This window comes from Cinclus cinclus, chromosome 11 (genome assembly GCF_963662255.1).
Source record: "Cinclus cinclus chromosome 11, bCinCin1.1, whole genome shotgun sequence".
Lineage (NCBI taxonomy): Eukaryota > Metazoa > Chordata > Aves > Passeriformes > Cinclidae > Cinclus > Cinclus cinclus.
Genome location: NC_085056.1, coordinates 6202712 through 6220581, shown reverse-complemented (window position 1 = coordinate 6220581; position 17870 = coordinate 6202712). Strand labels below are relative to the sequence as shown.

General features: G+C 40.8%; 1 protein-coding gene across 1 annotated transcript in view; it reads left to right on the top strand.

Moving 5' to 3' along the window:
* The first annotated feature begins 3868 nt into the window (after positions 1 to 3868).
* The window catches only part of WWOX (WW domain containing oxidoreductase), a 478554-nt gene continuing 464552 nt past the window's right edge, over positions 3869 to 17870 (top strand). The window contains exons 1-4 of the mRNA XM_062499918.1: positions 3869 to 3998; positions 6097 to 6161; positions 7379 to 7436; positions 7892 to 8070. Coding sequence (XP_062355902.1) covers positions 3892 to 3998; positions 6097 to 6161; positions 7379 to 7436; positions 7892 to 8070 — 409 coding nt within the window. The 5' untranslated portion in view covers positions 3869 to 3891. The remainder of the gene's footprint in view (positions 3999 to 6096; positions 6162 to 7378; positions 7437 to 7891; positions 8071 to 17870) is intronic.

Sequence of the window (17870 nt, the reverse complement as noted above, 5' to 3'; positions counted from 1 at the left end):
CAAAGTGCTGGCAGTGTGGGGTGACCTATGGAATGTGGGAAGCACTCCATGGTCTGGCTATGCCCACACGGCTGGCCAGATCCACCGTGGCTCCCCAAATCCATATCCCCCACCTCCAGCGTTTTGCCTGCACACTGAGCAGGGTGTCTCTCAAGGGCTTGGCTCCCCCCGGGCCGTGGGGCCCCATCTGGCCACCAACTCCAGGTGGCTCTTGCCTCTTGCACTCGGCATGGAGCCCCTGTCATCCCATAACTCCACTGGTGGCCACCCAGCCTCTGCTGCCAGAGCAGCAGTGCCCAGCCCCTCCTGTGCCCGCTTTGAGGCACAGGTAAGGATGGCCCTGGCTCTGGATGGGTGCTCAGGTCTCTGTAGGTGGTGCATGGGGGACCTGAGCAGGGACCCCATCAGGTGCCACCCCCTGGGCGAGAAGAACCAGCCCGCAGGAAGCAGGTCCCACCCAGCCCCACAAAATCATTCTACCCTCAGATCCCATCCCTGCTCCCCAGTGAAGGGCACAGAGGTCCTGGGGCTCCCAGCAGGTGTATGAGGGCTTTTGGCCCTGAGACCTATGCCCCACCCAAACCCTCCCATAGTAAAAGGCCACCCCAAAATGCCAGTGTCCCTCTTTGTCCCCCACTTTGTTCTGCTGTGTGCTTCCTTCTTGGTGTGACTCTGAAAGCTACGTAGCTCCTTTTTACGGTAGATACCGCTGCGATCTCTTGTTTTCTCAGCGTGTCCTTCCAGATGATATATATATATAAATACCTATATATAATATATATATAAGGGTTTGCCCAATCCCTGACCTTTTTGGGTTCACTCCTTCTTGCATTCTTGTCCAAACAGTGCCGTGTGGTTTCCCTGGAGGTGGTGTGGCTGTGCTCGCCTTCAGTTCCTCACCTTGGTTTTGTTGGTTGGTTGGTTTGGTTTTCCCTGGTGGTTTGTTCTTTTGATTTTTGTTGGTTTTCCTTTTTTTTTCCCCAGTCACAGCGGAATTTAACACATTTTCCTGTCTGAGTGCAGCCTGATTTTGTCACAGCGGCATGGAGGCCGCAGCACTCATGAGACAGCAATATGTAAACCGGATTTAACTAACCTGTTGCTGTAGAGAGGAGTTACTGTGTTGGAAATAAACCAACTAACTAATAAAGATGTTAAGAACCTGCTGTGCTCTTTACAACATGCTGCAGAGAAATGGGTCTGAGCCCACCTGGGACCTGCCTGCAGAGACATGGCAGGCACGGAGGACAAGGGGGAAACACTTCGGCCACCAACCCCACCAGTGATGCCCACGGAAGAGAGGCCAGGACCCCAGGGTGCACATGGGGGAAAGCTGTGGGGTGCTTGGGCTTTGGGTAGCCATAGGCAGGCTGCCCTATATGTAAAGAGTGGATGGAGGCTGGAAAGCTGCCATTTGTAGCCCAGTGAGGTTGGATCCAAGGGGTGTGATCCAAGGGGAAGAGAAGATATGTGGTTGCACAACTCTGGGGATGAGAGGGTCTTCGAGAGGCTCAGCTTCCCTGTCCACTGCCAGGACCTCTGTTTTTCTCCCCATCAATGTCTGAGTGCCCCAGGCCATAGCTCTTTCCAAGCGCATGAAGTCCTACCTGGGAAGAATCCTCTCCCTACAACCTAGTCCTTGTCCCTGCTTGTGTGTGTCAGTATCTGCCTTGTGCTGGGTCATTCCAGACTGGCCCCAGTCCCTGCAAGGGGGCCCAGAGCCAAAGCATGGAGACAGTGTGGCTATGCAGTCCACACTTATGGTTGCCTGGGGTAGGCAGAGAAAGCCTGGATACGTGGGGAGCGAATAGAAACAGCCAAGGCTGAGCTGAGGTGTGGGCAGGGAGCCCAGGAGACTTTCTTGGCTGGTTTGGGTCTGCTGGTCAGGGTGAGCCTGCCTGGGTGGGATGGGGTACACTGCACACACCCTTATCACTGAAATGCAGAAATGCTGCTGTATTCATCTAGGGCATAATGCAAACTTTATGCTGTACAGATGGCTGGGATAGGATGTCAGACAAATGATTTCCACATTCCCACTGAATGCAATTCACAGAGCGCTGGATGCTGAGTGCTGACAGACTGCAACAGAAAGAAAACTAACAACTCCATATCTCTACAGCACTACTGCTAGATTAAAACTCTTTCTGTACTTCAGATATGAGCCTAAATAATCTGTTTTCTTGGGACCTGTCCCATCTCACCATTCAGTTACCTCTTCTTGGACCAAAAGCAAGTATGCCACTGAAGCTTCCCTTCCCATATGTTTACCCAAGAAAGCACAGTCACAGCTTTTTTTAATACTGCCAGTAATACTCGCATGAGAACAGGCTGTTGATGATGCATGCATTTTTATTTCTAGCAGGAGGAGATAATTTAGTACGTGTAATCCCTCGAGGGAACCTGCAAATCAACGGGAGCAGCAGGGCAGAAAAAAAAAGTCAGGCTGCTTTTTCTGGCCAGATATGGATGCCATTACTGGGGAGTGAGGGAACGATATAGGTCACTGTCTCAAATAGTGCATGAAAATTGGACTTAGAGGGTCGGAGCCTGCGGTGCATCTGTGAGGCTGCACTGCCACCTGGTGCGTTTTGAAGTGCTCACAGCCTATGCCCGGCGCCGCCTTTGCCTTGCTTTTTTTTTTTTTTTTTTTTAAACACCCCACCGAAGAACAGCAATGCTGTTACAACCGATGGCTGTTTGGTTTGATTATGCAAACAGGTAGGAATATGGCAGCACACAGGTCCGGGAATCAGGAGCAGCTGAGCAATGGTGACACGATTCCCCCTCCATCTGTCACAGCTGCACAGGGGAGAGGGCTTCAGCTGCCAGGACAGAGTTACTGCAGGTTACTGCCAACCCACTGAGTGCTTCAGCCTTTGCAGCTGACTGTGTTGTGTCACCAGGTGAGCCAGGCTTGGCAAAGGTCACTGTGCTTGTGCCTCCCAGCAGGTGAAGCAACCAGCAAGGGCCCAGGTGGGTGTTAGCACAGGCAGGTACTTCTCTCCAGCCAGGCCTTCCTCAACAAGGCTCCCTGGCTGATGAGGAAGAGTCTCGTCCTCGAGATGAGGTGGTGACAGCTAAGGGCAAAAAGGTTAAGCAACAGTTCATTTCCCATTGCTTCCCAGGGTCTTGCTGTATTCACTCCTCTGAAAAGAGAGGGCTGGAAGCACCTAATACCCTGAAAATCACAGGACTTCTCAGATGGGAAAGAGACTTTGGAGATCATGCAGTCCAATCCCTGTTCCAAGGCAGAGTCACCTGGATCAGGTGGCACAGGAACAGGTGTCCAGGTTTGTTTTGAATATCTCCAGAGAGGAAGAATCCACAACCTCCCTAGGCAGCTGTTCCAGAGCTCTGGCCCCTCCATGTAAAGAACTTATTTGTCGTGTTGAAGTGGAACTTGTGTTTTGGTTTATGGCCATTGCTCCTTGTCCCACTGCTGGGCACCACAGAAAAGAGCCTTGCACCATCCTCTTGGCACTGACCTTTGAGATATTAATATACATTAATGAGATTCCCTCTCAGTCTTCTCCTGTGCAGAGTAAACATGCCCAGCTCCCGCAGTCTCCCCTCATATGAGGCTCTCCAGACCCCTCATCACCTCTGTGGCCTCCGGCAGCTCCTTGTCTCCCTTGTATACTGAAGATCCCAGAACTGCACATCGCGCTCCGGATGTGTCTCACTAAGGTGAGCAGAGCGGCCTAAACCCTTCCACCCCTGTGCCGGGGTGCCTTGCGGTGTCCGCCCCGCAGCGTCCCGGGAACTACATCTCCCATGGTGCCGCGGGAACTACATCTCCCATGGTGCCGCGGGAACTACATCTCCCATGGTGCCGCGGGGCCGGGCGGAAGCGGGGCCGCGCCGGCCGAGAGGGTCCGCGCCGAGCCCATGGCCGCGCTCAAGTACGCGGGGCTGGAGGACACGGACAGCGAGGAGGAGCTGCCGCCGGGCTGGGAGGAGCGCACCACCAAGGACGGCTGGCTTTACTACGCCAAGTAAGGGCGGCAGCGGGGCGAGCCCGCCGGGAGCGCGCTGAGCGCGGGGCAGGAGCCGCCCCTCACGGCACCGGGGTGCGGGTGTCGCGGGGTTCTGGGCGCGCTGCCCGGCTGGGCTGGGCTGGGCTGGGCTGGGCTGGGCTGGCCTCCGGAGCTCTGACAGCCACTGCCTCCCCTGCGGGGGAATGGTGCTGGAGCCGTCCCGGAGCTGTTCGGGTGCGCCTCAGGGCTCCCTGGGCCATCTTTATGCGTTCTGGTTAAGCCTTGCACAATACTGCAGGTCGGCCAGTTTTCTTCTTTGTGGGAACAGAGAATAAACAGGTCCGATGGAAGTTAAAAGCTGTGTACGCTGTTCCTCAGCTCTTCAGTACGCCTTGGGCAAGAGATAAAGAATCGCATTTAGCACCTTCAGCCCTGGACACCGTTCCACTCTCCCAGGATACCAAGGGAGCGTGCCGCAGGATGACCTAGCTCACTGGAATATATGTTTATACACTCTCCTCTCGGTTTCTGTAGCCATTCCCCTCTTGGGGTCCCCTTCCCTCTGTTTAAAGCTACAAGAGTTATTCCCTTCCACAAAGAGGTGCAAAAGTATGGTGCAATCTTACCCGTGGTGAGTTCGCCTCCTCCCAAGTTCTGCTGTAAAAAACACTGCACAGAACGCTTTAGTTTATCCACACTTTGTAAACACTGCAATTTCTCTCTAGGTGTTTGTTTTTCTTAGATCAATTGCCTGTATATTTCCTTCGACTTCAAAAGCTCTTTCAGGAAGGAATCACTTGGTGAAAGTAACGAACCTGTGAGGTAACAAGGTGTTAACTGAGCATAATTGTGACCCAGGCAGTTCAACAGGTCTGTTTCTGAACTCTTGTGAAACTGGACTGGTTCAGTTTAATGACATAACATGAATATATATTTACTGTCTGAAAATCTTGCCCAATGTGTCTGAAAATAAATGGGACCTGAAGAGGTGTTACAGTGTTGTTGCCTTTAATTGCATGCTCAATATGTGTGATACTTCTGTGTGTTCTGGGAATTTACTTTAAACCTCATAACCAATATGCATTTTAGCTGGGATAAGATTAGTTTGGTGTAAGACTTTTAAAAGTGTTTTACAATGAGTTAGGTGTGCACACAGGTGGACAGCATTTGTTTGTCAGACTGCTGTAATTCGGTTAAATATCTCCTATTTTCAGGTCACACAGGTGCACTTGTGTAGTCTCAGCTGTGATCCCTGTCATACCATGTGCTGTCACTGTGGGGTTGCTGTAAGAAGGGAAAGTTGCTTCTATTGAGTGTAAATTGCTGTTGAGTCTGTAGGTTATTTGTAGTTATTTATTGCTGTTGTCACTCTTTATTTCACACTTGGGCAGCTATCAATTTGGACGCCCAGTTAATCCCTGCCTGACTCTCAAAACTTGGTTGTTATTTAAAAGTACTCAGTGAAATGAGATTTTAATGTCCAACCGGATTTCAGCACTTTGAATATTTTAAGACCTTGTTTATGTGCACATTACTTTGCTTATTAGTTTATAGTGCAGAACATCTTATGATGAAGTATTTTAATTCTACTAGTGATTTAAATGAATAAAATCTCTGAATCAGAAGAAAAGATGGGATACCATTGTTACGTATATTAAATAAATATCCTGCTAGTCAAGGCCTGTGGATAAAAATCTGTCCAAAGCTACAATTGCTCATGTAGAACTCTAACTTACTTACATTATACTATCCAAATCAATATGGTTAAGCAGAAGTTTTAGCAAGGTTCCTTTGTAATTTGAAGACTTTCTAATATTATTGCTGCTGGTTGGTGATAAATTTTCTTGCTTCTTTCTTCCTTGCTTCTGCTATGGATTATCATCTTTTTGAGGTGTTTTCTGAGACTGTTAATGTTATTTTAAAATGCGTTTTAGGGATTTTTTTTTTTGTTCTTCTCATAAGTCACAAAACTTGGATTGGAAGTAATTTATTTGAATTTTTATAGACTCCTGTGCTCTCTGGTTAGTTACTTACAGAACTGTGGTGATATTTTGGCTTACATCAGAAAGATTATTAGGCAATTTTTAATAATCTTAAACTTTTTCTTTTCCTGCAGCCACCTAGAAGAAAAAACACAGTGGGAACATCCTAAGTCTGGGAAGAGGAAACGTGTTGCAGGAGGTTTGTGTTAAACTTTTGTAATGACCTGACATTTATAATACAAACACCTGATTCCTCCACAAACTCAACTGATCACATTTTGATCTCTTGGTTGTTACTGATTCTGATGTTGCAGAGTACAGCTGATTTCAGTGGGGTTTTACCTCTATGGTTGTGTCTGTGTAGAGTGATCACTCTGCAGTTTTATGGCTTTCCTGTATTGCTCCATAAAGCCAAAGTACTGATTCCAAGTTACAGATTTTGTTTTAGTGTGCCTTATAAAGCATATAGTCAAAAGCTGGGGTTCTGTGTCCATGAGATTGTAGTTGGATTGTATTCTTCAAAGAATGTATTCCATCAAGGAGTATCCCTGGCACAGAAGGAAGCCTCATTAGTTTTCATTTTACCTGTTTCCCCCAACCCAACTGAATATTTGTGCTAGAACAGAAGGAAGACAGAGGAAAATCAACTTCTCAAGGACCTTGGATCAGTGCCTTAAATCAGATCTTCCCAGAAGCTTCTGTACCTGGGGATACTCCACTGTTGGCAAGCCATGTTTCTGTTGGTGTTGGTAATAAGACTATAAGTGAAATATTTTCAGTAAGTCTTAAATCAGTCAAGGTGAAATGAGTACTTTCCAGCTAAGATTAGAAATACTGTGAATGCCATCTGTTAGGTACTTTGTAGGATATTTTATATAAGAATTTCTTATGTAAAGATGTGTCATTTTTCTATTATTTATCCTTCCAACTTCATTGAATTGTTCAGGTTTGATCTATTGTATCTCATGCCCACTTGAGGGCTCTGATCTTCAACTTTTGGTATGTGATGCACATAACTTTTCCTGTATATTTTTGCTATTTATTTTAGCAGGGGTAGATACTGAACTGTGAGTAGATTAGATCTGTATGTGCTTGGAAACATGATTGCATTTTGCTTTTTTTTGTTATAACATGAAATAATATTTTTAAAGATTCTTTTTAGACTGTCTTTATACTTAATCTGCCAGTCACTGCACTTGTACCAGATCTTCTGTGTATTGTACTTCTATGAGAGAGCAATTGTGTGTGATTAGGGAAGCAATCCCTCTTTCAAGTTCTGATATTCAAGGGCAGCAGATAGCTGCACCACCTCCAGAAAACCACGCAGAATTGTGTCTCATCAGTCTGAGAAATCACTTAAACTTCAAACTGAAGAGTATTCTAATGCCTGAAAATAATGTTTTGTATACTTCCTAGATCTGCCATATGGATGGGAGCAGGAGACTGATGAAAATGGACAAGTCTATTTTGTAGAGTAAGTATCTCAAATTGTGGAGTATGTAGGAGGAGGACAGCTGGGTTACATGCTGAGTGGCCTTCTGAATTATGATACCATGACAATATCAGCTGGAAAGACAGATTAATAAATGCAGCTTCAGAATCCAAATGCAGTTATTGCAGTGTCTGTTGTTTCAAGGACAAGTGTGGGGTCCTTTTATAGACTTGCTAAGGGAGCATGATCTTCCCTAATGTAACAAGACTTTTTTCTTTTTTCCCCTGACAAAATTCTGCATTGTTACAACTGGAAAAAAGTTTGATTAAAAAAAAAGTAATTGGGATGATTTTAACCAAACTGAAAAAAAAAAAAAGATTTTCTGGGATCTAAATAGTCCACTGGAATTGTGCACAGCAGTGGTTGAAATACACTTAAAATCTAAATGCAGGGAAAAGAAGGGTTCAAACAGTTGAATTTTTTGTATTCTTTTGCAGCCACATAAACAAAAGGACTACCTACCTTGACCCAAGACTGGCCTTTACAGTAGAAGATAATCCAGTAAAACCTACTACTAGACAAAAATATGATGGGAACAGTACTGCAATGGAAATTCTCCAGGGTCGTGACTTGAGTGGCAAAGTGGTTATAATCACAGGAGCCAATTCAGGAATAGGTGGGTTAGCATTGCATGTAAGGTAAAATGTAGCAAACTTTGTCTTACAGACTTCTTAGTTGTTTAAATATCTCCATATTTTTGGTTTTCAAACTTAATTTGCAGTTTTTTCATATAAAACCACTAGTTAGAAATGTGCTTTTAAAAAATGTGTGGAGAACTTGGAGCTTACAGAAGAGCTACAGGAAAGACATCAAGTGCTGAAACAATATTTTTGTCTAGAAAAATATAGATGAGGCATTTTGCATTTTGCAGATATATAAAGGATGGCTGTGAAAGGGAAGGGAGTTTTATTTTTATGATTTTTGGTTGCTGGGACAAGGAGTGACGTTTGTATGGCTGCAGGGCAGTTCAGGTAAGTTATAAAAAAAACACTTCCTAATGCCAGCAAGTAAACTCAAGTGAAGATTTTCCCAGGAGGCTGAGGAATTTTTCTCTCTGAAGGTACTTTCAAGTGAATTTGATGACAAACTTGTCAGGATGTTTTACTCGATTCTCCTTTAGTTCAAAGAAATATGATTTATGACCTTTAGTAATCCCTGTTACATTGTCTCACAGGTTCATAAGTCCTTTGAGACACCCAGCTTGTTTAGGTACCTGTTAAATACTACTGCTTCTATAGTGGGTGAGTGAGAGATTTAGATAACTTTTGATCTTTTGTTGCCTTTTGTTGTTGGCATTTTTCTTCATGATGGGATTACATCAGTATTGAAGGAGTCCTTATGCAATTTATTTGGTGGTTTTAATTTTAGTTCAGAATTTTGACTTAAATGCGTTTTTTAGGACATTGGAAAACCTTGGAGTTGTTCTGGAAGATGGTTTAATAGCAGGACTTACCACTCTGAGTTTTCTTGGGTTTTATTTCTTAATTCTTTAAGGGAGTGTTATTGCACAGGAGTCACATGGATAATTTAGAGATTTACTGTACCTTGCATCTTAGCCTTACCAGCACTTCATGCCTGATGTGCTGCTACAGATTGGCACTGCAGTTGGGGCAGCAAGTACTGTATTTACCTGTCTCAATGAATTTGGGCTTTCTAGTGAGGTTTATGTTCCAAATTCTTGGTACAGCATTTCTCTGCATTGCATCCAGCAGTACAGTTTGCTTTGTATGCAACTGTGCAGTCTCTGGACATTTAAAGAATTACCTGGACTCTGAGGGATTTGCCTTCAGCAGGAGCAGAGCTGTCATTCAGCTTTGCTGAATGAGTGGGTGGTGTTTGAAATATAGCAAAAGATTAATTCAGTGTATATGATTTTTTTTTTTAAAGATTTTTTTTTTTTTTTTGATGATTCTCCCTTAGTTTATAATCTGGATTGGTCACAAGCAATCAATCATATCCTTGCTCCAAATCTCTTTTGCTTTGACATGAAGAGTCTGCAAGAATGAAGGTAGCAAATTTCTGATTCAGTTGGTGGCTTGTATAACTAAAAATTCTTGCATATCACATTGTATTTAGTGCTGCTTTAGTTCTATGCAGCGTCTGATGTTTCCTATCAGTTGCCATGGAGCATGGATTAATTACCTGGTTCAAGGGGATTCTTACCAGTTTTGGAGCTTATTTTACAGTTTAGGATTTCACTGCTGTGTTCCACTTGGTGTTGTAGACATTCCTTTTAAATTTTCTGTGTATGTTGGAGGTAATAGTTTCTTCCCTGAGTATTTTGAGGAGTAAATAATTCCTATGATTTCAGAGCAGCAGAATGTTTTCTTTTAGAGGTAAGCATAAATAATTTTAGGAAAATATTGTTGTCTATTAAGTAGAAAGAGATATAAAAATAATATATTACTTGTTGAGCATTTATACTCAATAATGCAAGGAAAAAGTTAACTGAACCCTTTGATTGTTGTCCAAATGAGTTTCAGTGGTATATTTGAAAATAACTAACTATGGTGTCTGTCCATTTGTTGAGATATGTTTCATTTCAGGATGGGTAGAACAAAGATCAAGCTGTAACTTGGTAGACTGCAGTCAGAAAAACGTGTTTTCGATTACTGCATTGTTGGATGCTCAAAATAAAGTTTGGAAAATGCTGAGAGTCCCTTGAAAGGTAGATGAACATATAAGTGATGCTTTTATTCATCAATATACTCTGCTTTAAGATGGTGATGTTAAAAACAGATCAGCAAAGATGGAATGATATCTTAATTCACTTTATTTGTGAATCTAATACAGGGACTTCCACATAGCTTGTCAGGAGCACTTTTTTCCCTTAGATTTGAAAAATCTCCTCAACTTCTGAAGAAGAGATGCTTGCTTAGTTACTGAGGGAATACTTGGGATGACTTCAGCAGTTCTGGGGTTTTAGTGGTGTCACACGTTGCCTCATTGCTATTAACATGTCAGTAAACAGGGACTCTGTCTGCACTGTGCTGCTTCTTTTCATTCCTGATTAGGAAAGTGGTCTGTAAAAATTTCCTGGATCATACACCCACTTTCTTAACTTAATCCTCAAAATTCCTGTGTAATGTGTGAGGGGGAAAGCTACTAAAAATTACATTTATAAGCAATTAATTATTTTTGATTAACAACTTGGGAAAGGTTAACAAATGATTTTGTACTTACAATACAAAAGGGGTTGTAGCAGCTCAGGAGTTATTAGTGAAATATTTTCTTTTTTATTTTTGGAGCTTTATTCTTCTGACAGTGCAGTCCAAGTATTCTTTAGGGGTTTTTTTTTGTCATCTATTTTTTTAAGCTCAATCAAAGTTTTAGTCTGAATATCACATTAGAAAGTTGAGGTAACTTTTGGTCCCAGTAAAGCTGGTGTATTAAAAAGAAGCAGGGCAGACTTACTGAACGGTTCAGTCTTGTGCTGTCAGCCTTGGTTTTAAAAGCATATTGTTCTCTGTATATTTAAACATGAATACTGTAAATTCAGTTGGTTCTGTCAGAGTCAGTAAGACTTATTTCACTGGGAGGAATTGAAGGTGTGTGCAATTTTAAGTGTTACTTTTCTGTTTAAAGGTCTCAACATGAGCTTACAGAGAGAGACCTTCCCCAGCTTGCTGCTGGTAAGAGCTGATTCCTGCTCACCAATGTTGCCAGTAGAGGTCTGTGTTGCTCTTTGAAAATACTGAACAAAAGCGACCTGGTGCTTATTGCTGTTCTTAGGAAATGCTCCTGTAATTCTGTTGTTTATGTTCTTAATTATTAGGGCTAGAATTATACATTTGTAAAAGTGTGTCAGCAGTTCCTCTAGGTTTAATTTTACACAGAAATGTGGTATTTTCAATTGTATGTGTAAGCAATCTCAAATGATAAGTTTTAAAAAAATACTCTAACTTGGTTTTAGTATCAGAGGGCCGGTTGTGTAGCTAATATGATTTTCTGATTTATATAAAATTGCTGTCTGTTTTTAAGACTCATATATGACCTGTATGATCATGGGAGCACGATGTATTCAGGTTTCTGTGTCAGGTGCAGTTGCACATAATGCAGTGACTCTGGAGTATGTCTGGGTGGTGAAGTGCAAGTGGTGTTGCAGAATATAATGGAAGGGCAAAATGGGTCCCTTCTGTCCAGTCAGGCAGGTTCCACAAAGTAGGTTGTTTCTTAATGCTTTTCCAAGATTTCATCTCAAAACTATATTGATAATCACAACCAAGCAGTTGCTCAAACTGGGATTCTAATTTTTCTGCTAGATGAAGGTCAAAAGAAGCCTGTTAATTTCTTTTGTAAGGGATGCCCAAAACAACCAGATTAGGTTTTTTTTCCAGAGGCTGAAGAAAATCCAGAAGCTCCAGCCACAATGTGGCTTGCTGTATTGCTTTCCTTGATAATGTTTTAATGTTTTAGATGGTTTCCTCAAAATAATTGTTGTTTAGGGTTTTGTTGGAATGATCTTTTTTTTTTCCTGTCACTTCTGTGCAATGGAGAAACTTTAGCCAGGAGAGAAGCTTTGAATTAGATACTAAATCAGTGCTTAGAAGAAGAGTCACTGCTCCAGTGACTCGAGATTTTGCTGTGTATATACATTTACTGTGAGAATTTTTATTTCTTGTACAGTGTTAGCAACTTTTGCCATACTGGTACAAAAAGCTGGGAAATGTACTTATAATCTACCTCAATTAAACCTTTGCTTTATGATATAAAAAATTGTTTTCAATGACTGTCTGCTTAATTTTTATAAATGATAGGTTTTTCTGTTTTATTCTTGTCTCTTGTCACTTTTTCCCTAATGACTCTCTGAGCAAGCTGGTCTGGTGGAAGGTGTCCTCTGTGGCAGGGGATTGGAACTTGGGTGATCTTTCTGGTCCCTTCCAACCCAAACCTTTCTGTGATTCTGTGATTATGTTTTTAGGTGAAAAGCTGGCTTGAAATAGTAAAAAAAGGGTTATTACAAAACTTGTGCAAGTTAGATTGCAGCATTATCACTGAGGTTTTGAAACTCTGAAAGTCTGATTACAACTAAAATTTATTAGTACATATTAGCAAAAGATGACACATGCTATTAAAACATGTTCTTACAAACCAAGGAAATGCAAAGCAACCTACTTTTTTTTTTCCTCTTAACTACCAGAACAGATTTAGCAGCTATACTCTTTCATTCTTTCTTTAAAGTTTATGTCACACTCAGAACTGATTTGCATCCCCTTACAGGGTATTGAGGATCAGGTGTATGAAATCAGGGGAAAAGACTTAAAGCTTAAACTCTGCTTTGAGCTCAACTCTCAGAATGGGGCCCTGGCAGCTTTTGAAATGTTTGTGTATTTAGTGAGCTCCATTCCCAGTATTAAATGTTGTGGTTAATTGCAGTGAGGGTTTGTATATAGACACAAACATACCTGAACATTGTGGAAGGTGACACTTCAGCAATGAGTGTCTTGGTAATTTCCTTAGTATTAATCATCATGGTAACAGGTAGATTATTAGGTCTGGTTCACACATGGTGGTGCTTTTGTGAGAAGTACAAATTATATGACTCTGCAATTTATCTTGTGCCTTTCTCTGTATCACCTGCACCTCCTTGTGAAATCTCTCTCATATGGGACATTATTTGAACACTTTACATCTGTGAGCAAGGTAGAACACCTCTTAGATCCTTCAGTTCCCAGTATAGTAGAAACTTTTCTGAGTCCCTTACTGGAGAATAAAGCAAGGATTTAGTGCTTGGGGATGTGGGATTAGCCATGTTATTTCTGGGACCAGTAGTGTCAAAGATCGGATAATGTAAAGGTGGAAATAAACTTTATAAACTGTTGGAAAGCTGGGATTCTTTGCTTTCAGTAAAGAAAACATCCAGTGCTTACATTAATTCAGAAAGAATCCATGACCATTTATTTTTGCCATCACTTTATTCTATTAGAAGAGAAGGTGTTTTCAGTAGCTTTTTACATTTTTTCTTTTTATCAAAGTAGTATAAAAATAAGTGAACCTGTCCATAACCAATACAAAGCATGTGGCCAGGCTGTTGTTCTGTGATTGTGCTTTTGTGCTTCATAGTGGCAGAAGGTAATGAAAATTTGTTTTGTGGGAGAATTCCTGAATTCTGATTTCTGAGCTGTCACTTCTGTGTGTAGCAGTGTTTGGGCACTTCCTATGTTAGTATTGTTCTGAATCTTTCCTGTAATTAAAAAGCAGAATCTATCTTGAGAGCCTTAATAAAACCAAATGTGGGTAACCTTTGTTGTATTTCTTAGGGCAATTAAGTGATCACTAATTGAGTAATGGCTATTTAAGCCACTCCTTGTAAGTAGAAAAATGAAACTTTTAAAACTTACCTAAATTGTGTGTGAAGACATTTTAGGGTCTCTAATAGATGCTGGCTACTTTTCACCACTATTCCCTAAATCTGTGGGCAATGGAGAGATCAGAAAAGCATGATTAAAAAGAATATTTTTATTTCTGAAGGAATCAAAAATTGACTGCTCTGTACCTGCAGAGAAGAGAATTTTGTGAATATGGGGAGCTATTGTAGCTCAGAATTGATTGAGGTTATTTGTGGGTGACAGCATTTTTACTGAGGCTTCATCAACCTTCAAAAAGAAGGTAACATTTGCAGAATCCCAAATTAGACCAGTGAATGATCTCATTTAAGTCAAACTCTGATCATATGGGAGGAATTAGAGACCCTTCACATATCACTGAGTACTTGATTTTATTAGTATTAGTCTGTCTTAAATATGTTCATTGTCTTTTGCTGTACTGCCTGGAGTTTGGTGGTCTAAGCCCACAGATGTTTGTCTGTCAGGAAGCAATTATTCAGCTCTATTTTTGAGCTAGATTGCAAGTTTTCCTTGAAAAATGTGCACATTTTTCTTTGAAAGCACTGTTTATATTTTAATTTGTCTCCTGTTTTGATGTAAAATAAAGGTTTTGCAACTGGCAGGGCTTCTACAAAGGAACTGCTCAGGATAGCCTTTGTTTCAGATTCACTTTATGATTTCTTGTATGGTTTTGGAATTTCTTTTACACTGGAACACCTGAACTTCGTCAGCCTTGAAAATGTCAGCTTGTTTTTGTTGGATACTTTGTTTTGGGAAGAGGAAAACCTCTGAGAGAAAATACATCTGTCTGTTTTTGGTCCGTATTGTTATTTTTTCTCAATTCTATTCATATGATTTTAAGATTTCTTAGTGTAAACTTCTTTTTTAAATGGCTTATTATGATGAACAAAGAGCAAGGTGTTTGATTTTTAATAATTATTATTTGCATCCTGTTTCTTAGAAGAGCAGAGAAAGGGATGTGAGCTGGGGCAGCAAACTTGTGACAATGCCTCTTGAATGGTCTTTTCCCCAGTTTAGTGAATAGAGTTTGTTGTCCAAACCAAGAATAATGTTCATAAATGCATGAAATCCTGTGGGTTAATAAAACTTCTGCCTGGTTTTGTAAGAGTTTCTGTACATGGTTCTGATGTAGCTCAGTGGTGCACAGAGAAGGGAATGCTGGGGTTTTGCTAAGGGGATGCATGTCATGCTCCCAGTAAAAGCTGAACTTGTGGTGAAGGAGCTGTTACAGCCTTTGCATGGCTGGAGCTTTCCATGCTGGAAGTGTTTTGTGTGTGGGGAGCTGCAGTGGTGCTTATTTATGGAGGTTTGCATTCAAAGCTTATTGTGAGGCAGACAGAAAGATCAGCAATATCTAACCTCGGATAATTTTTCTTGGCCAAGTCCTAGCTGTCCCTGAAAATGTTTTCATGGGATACTTGTGTATTTATTGGGCTTTTAAAAGTATGGAAGAGTTGTTCCTTGATGTATATTTTGATTTTTTTGTGAGTCTTAGGCTCTATGTATCACGAATTATCTTATAACCTGTGAGTAGCCCTACCATGAAAATGTTGGTGCTTGTGTAGAAGTTTTGTTGTTTGCATCTTACTTAAACTTCCACTTAGCTATTTTTTTCCAGGCATTTCCTCTGTGGAAGTTCAAACCTTTGTAGCAGGTTGAATGAGTTTTGTTGTACCAGTTTTTTGAGGGAATGGGAGTATGGTGCTTTTCTAGGAGAGCCTGGGTTTTGCAGGAAGTGTATTTTTGGCCAGAGAAGGGTATTGGGGTAACTGATGTAGAAAAGCACAATTTATGGAGGGAAATGTGCTTCTGGGATATTTGTAGCTGTCAGTCAGGGATTAGTATCAATGTACTTTGAGCAATTAAAAATCCACTAAAAGCTGTTATTTTCAAAATTCCATTAATAGAAGAGGGTTCTCTTTAACTTACAGAACTATATTCTTAAAATTTATGACAGGTAGTAGTGAGTGAGTTTTCCATGAGTGCCATCACTCTGTTTTAACTTTGGCTTAATATTGTGGAATATTATTATTGCTCTGCTTTACATAAGGCTCCAACTGCTTACTTGTTACATACTGTAAATATTAAGAGGTCCCCTTGGACTTCCTGTAATTTACTTTTCTTATTGAGTAAGCTGAAAATGGTGTCAGATGTTCATACAGCTTTTTCATGTCCATTTTGATGAATCTATTTATTACTTGTGTAATGAGCAGTACACATGGTTGGTTAGCCAAGTTACTGAACTTCATCAACCTTGGCTGAAATTCACAATGCATGTGAAACTTGTTGTAACATGCAAGAAATTACATCTGGGCTAAAAAGTTCAATAGCGATTACTGCTTGTAAAGGAATATTTTTGCAAAGGATGGGTTTGAGCCTGTGTCGTACTTTTGGGTATTCCTTTTACAGAGAAAGAAGGAAAGATTTCAGTATTGCGTGTCCCTTTTATGCTTCTCATGCTTGGTTTTGTCAAGGTGTTACAAGGTCTTGAAACTCAAGTCTGAAACAGTAAATCCCTACCAAGAAGGAAGTAAAAGGAGATGGTAAAAACCTGGGAAGATAAAGATCAAAGACTTGACATGAGGAAAAGGAGTTTTACCTTCAGAATTCGTGATGCCAGAATTTTTTCTGAATTAGAAAATAAGAATAGTACAGTGAGAAAGCAACTGATCTTACACTTATCCTGAAGTCTACAATACAGAGATTTTAAAAGACAGTGTGTGATTTATGAAAATAAATTTGTCAAGTGTCACATTCTTTCAGGAGTTCTCAAGGGAAGACCATCCAAACCAAAAGTACCTTTGTTTTCCTTTTTTTCATTAGTTAATCGTGTTTGCAGGTTTTAGGTCACATATTAAACTTTTACGCCTTTCTCTTGTTTTTATTTTTCTTCTGTGAAGGGGAGATTTTTCTTCTTTTCCCATTTATTCAGTTGGCTTGTCATTTTAATATATGAGATCTCTGCAGCTTTATGTTCAGCTACATAACTTCAGTATTTTTGTTCCTGTAACATCCAGCTGGTTTTGATTTCTTGCTGTACTTCTACATTGTGGATTTCATCTGTTGCTTCAGGAAACTCCCTACAGTCTGTCTCCAAATCTGAATAGTTTCATAGTAATACACTTTGTTTCCTCTCCTTCAATTCATGATAGTTACCTTAGTTATTGTTCCTGAGTTTCTATTTGTAGTTAATATCTTCTTTGTTTTAAAAGTACTAGAGAAGTTAGGTTTTCTGATTGTCGTTACACTTTCTTGATAGAAATAACACATGTGAGAAAGGAGTTGTCATAGTTCAGTTCTGGATGTATTTATTGAAATCTTGTTCATGCACTGTGACTCAAGGTTCCAAACAATGAGTGTTGAAATTTTGAAATTTTTCATATTTTTCACAGGTTATCTTTGCAAAACGTACATTTAGTCCCTCCTCATTATTTATTCTTTATCCAAGTGACTTCAACATAACACATTTTCTAATTTGGTTTCATTTATTTTTACATGAAAATCAAAATCATAACACTTGTGGGGCATTTTCCTCTTGTGGGGATTAGTCAAAATGCTGCCTTTGTGCAAAGTTACAGTTTAAAAATTTGTGAGGACGTTTTCTACTTCTCCTCTATCACAGCCAAATTGAAGGAAACGCTATCACATCGTGTACTCAGAGATTCAGGAACTTGAGAGATTCTGGTCATATTTCTCTCCTGCCCCTGGCAAGCATGAGCAGCATGTCTTGCTTCTGTACACTTCTACATTGTAGACATGGGTTGTGCTACTTCAGATTTTGAGAAATGTGTTATTAGCCTTATTTACTTATGGAGCAATATATGGATGCAGTAAATTATGTACATTTACAGGTTATGTCCATGTCTGTATTCCAGTTTAAAGTGGGAGTTGGATTGTTCTCTCACAAGATAAAATATATATTTCTCTGAATGCTGTTCTGATTTTTCAGCAGACGGAAAAATTAAGGTATATTAAGAGTAGAAAATAAAGTGACTAAAAAAGCTTTTTAAACAAAGGCTTATTTGTTTGTGTCTATGTCCGGCTGTGAGCAGATGCTGAGGAGTGCAAA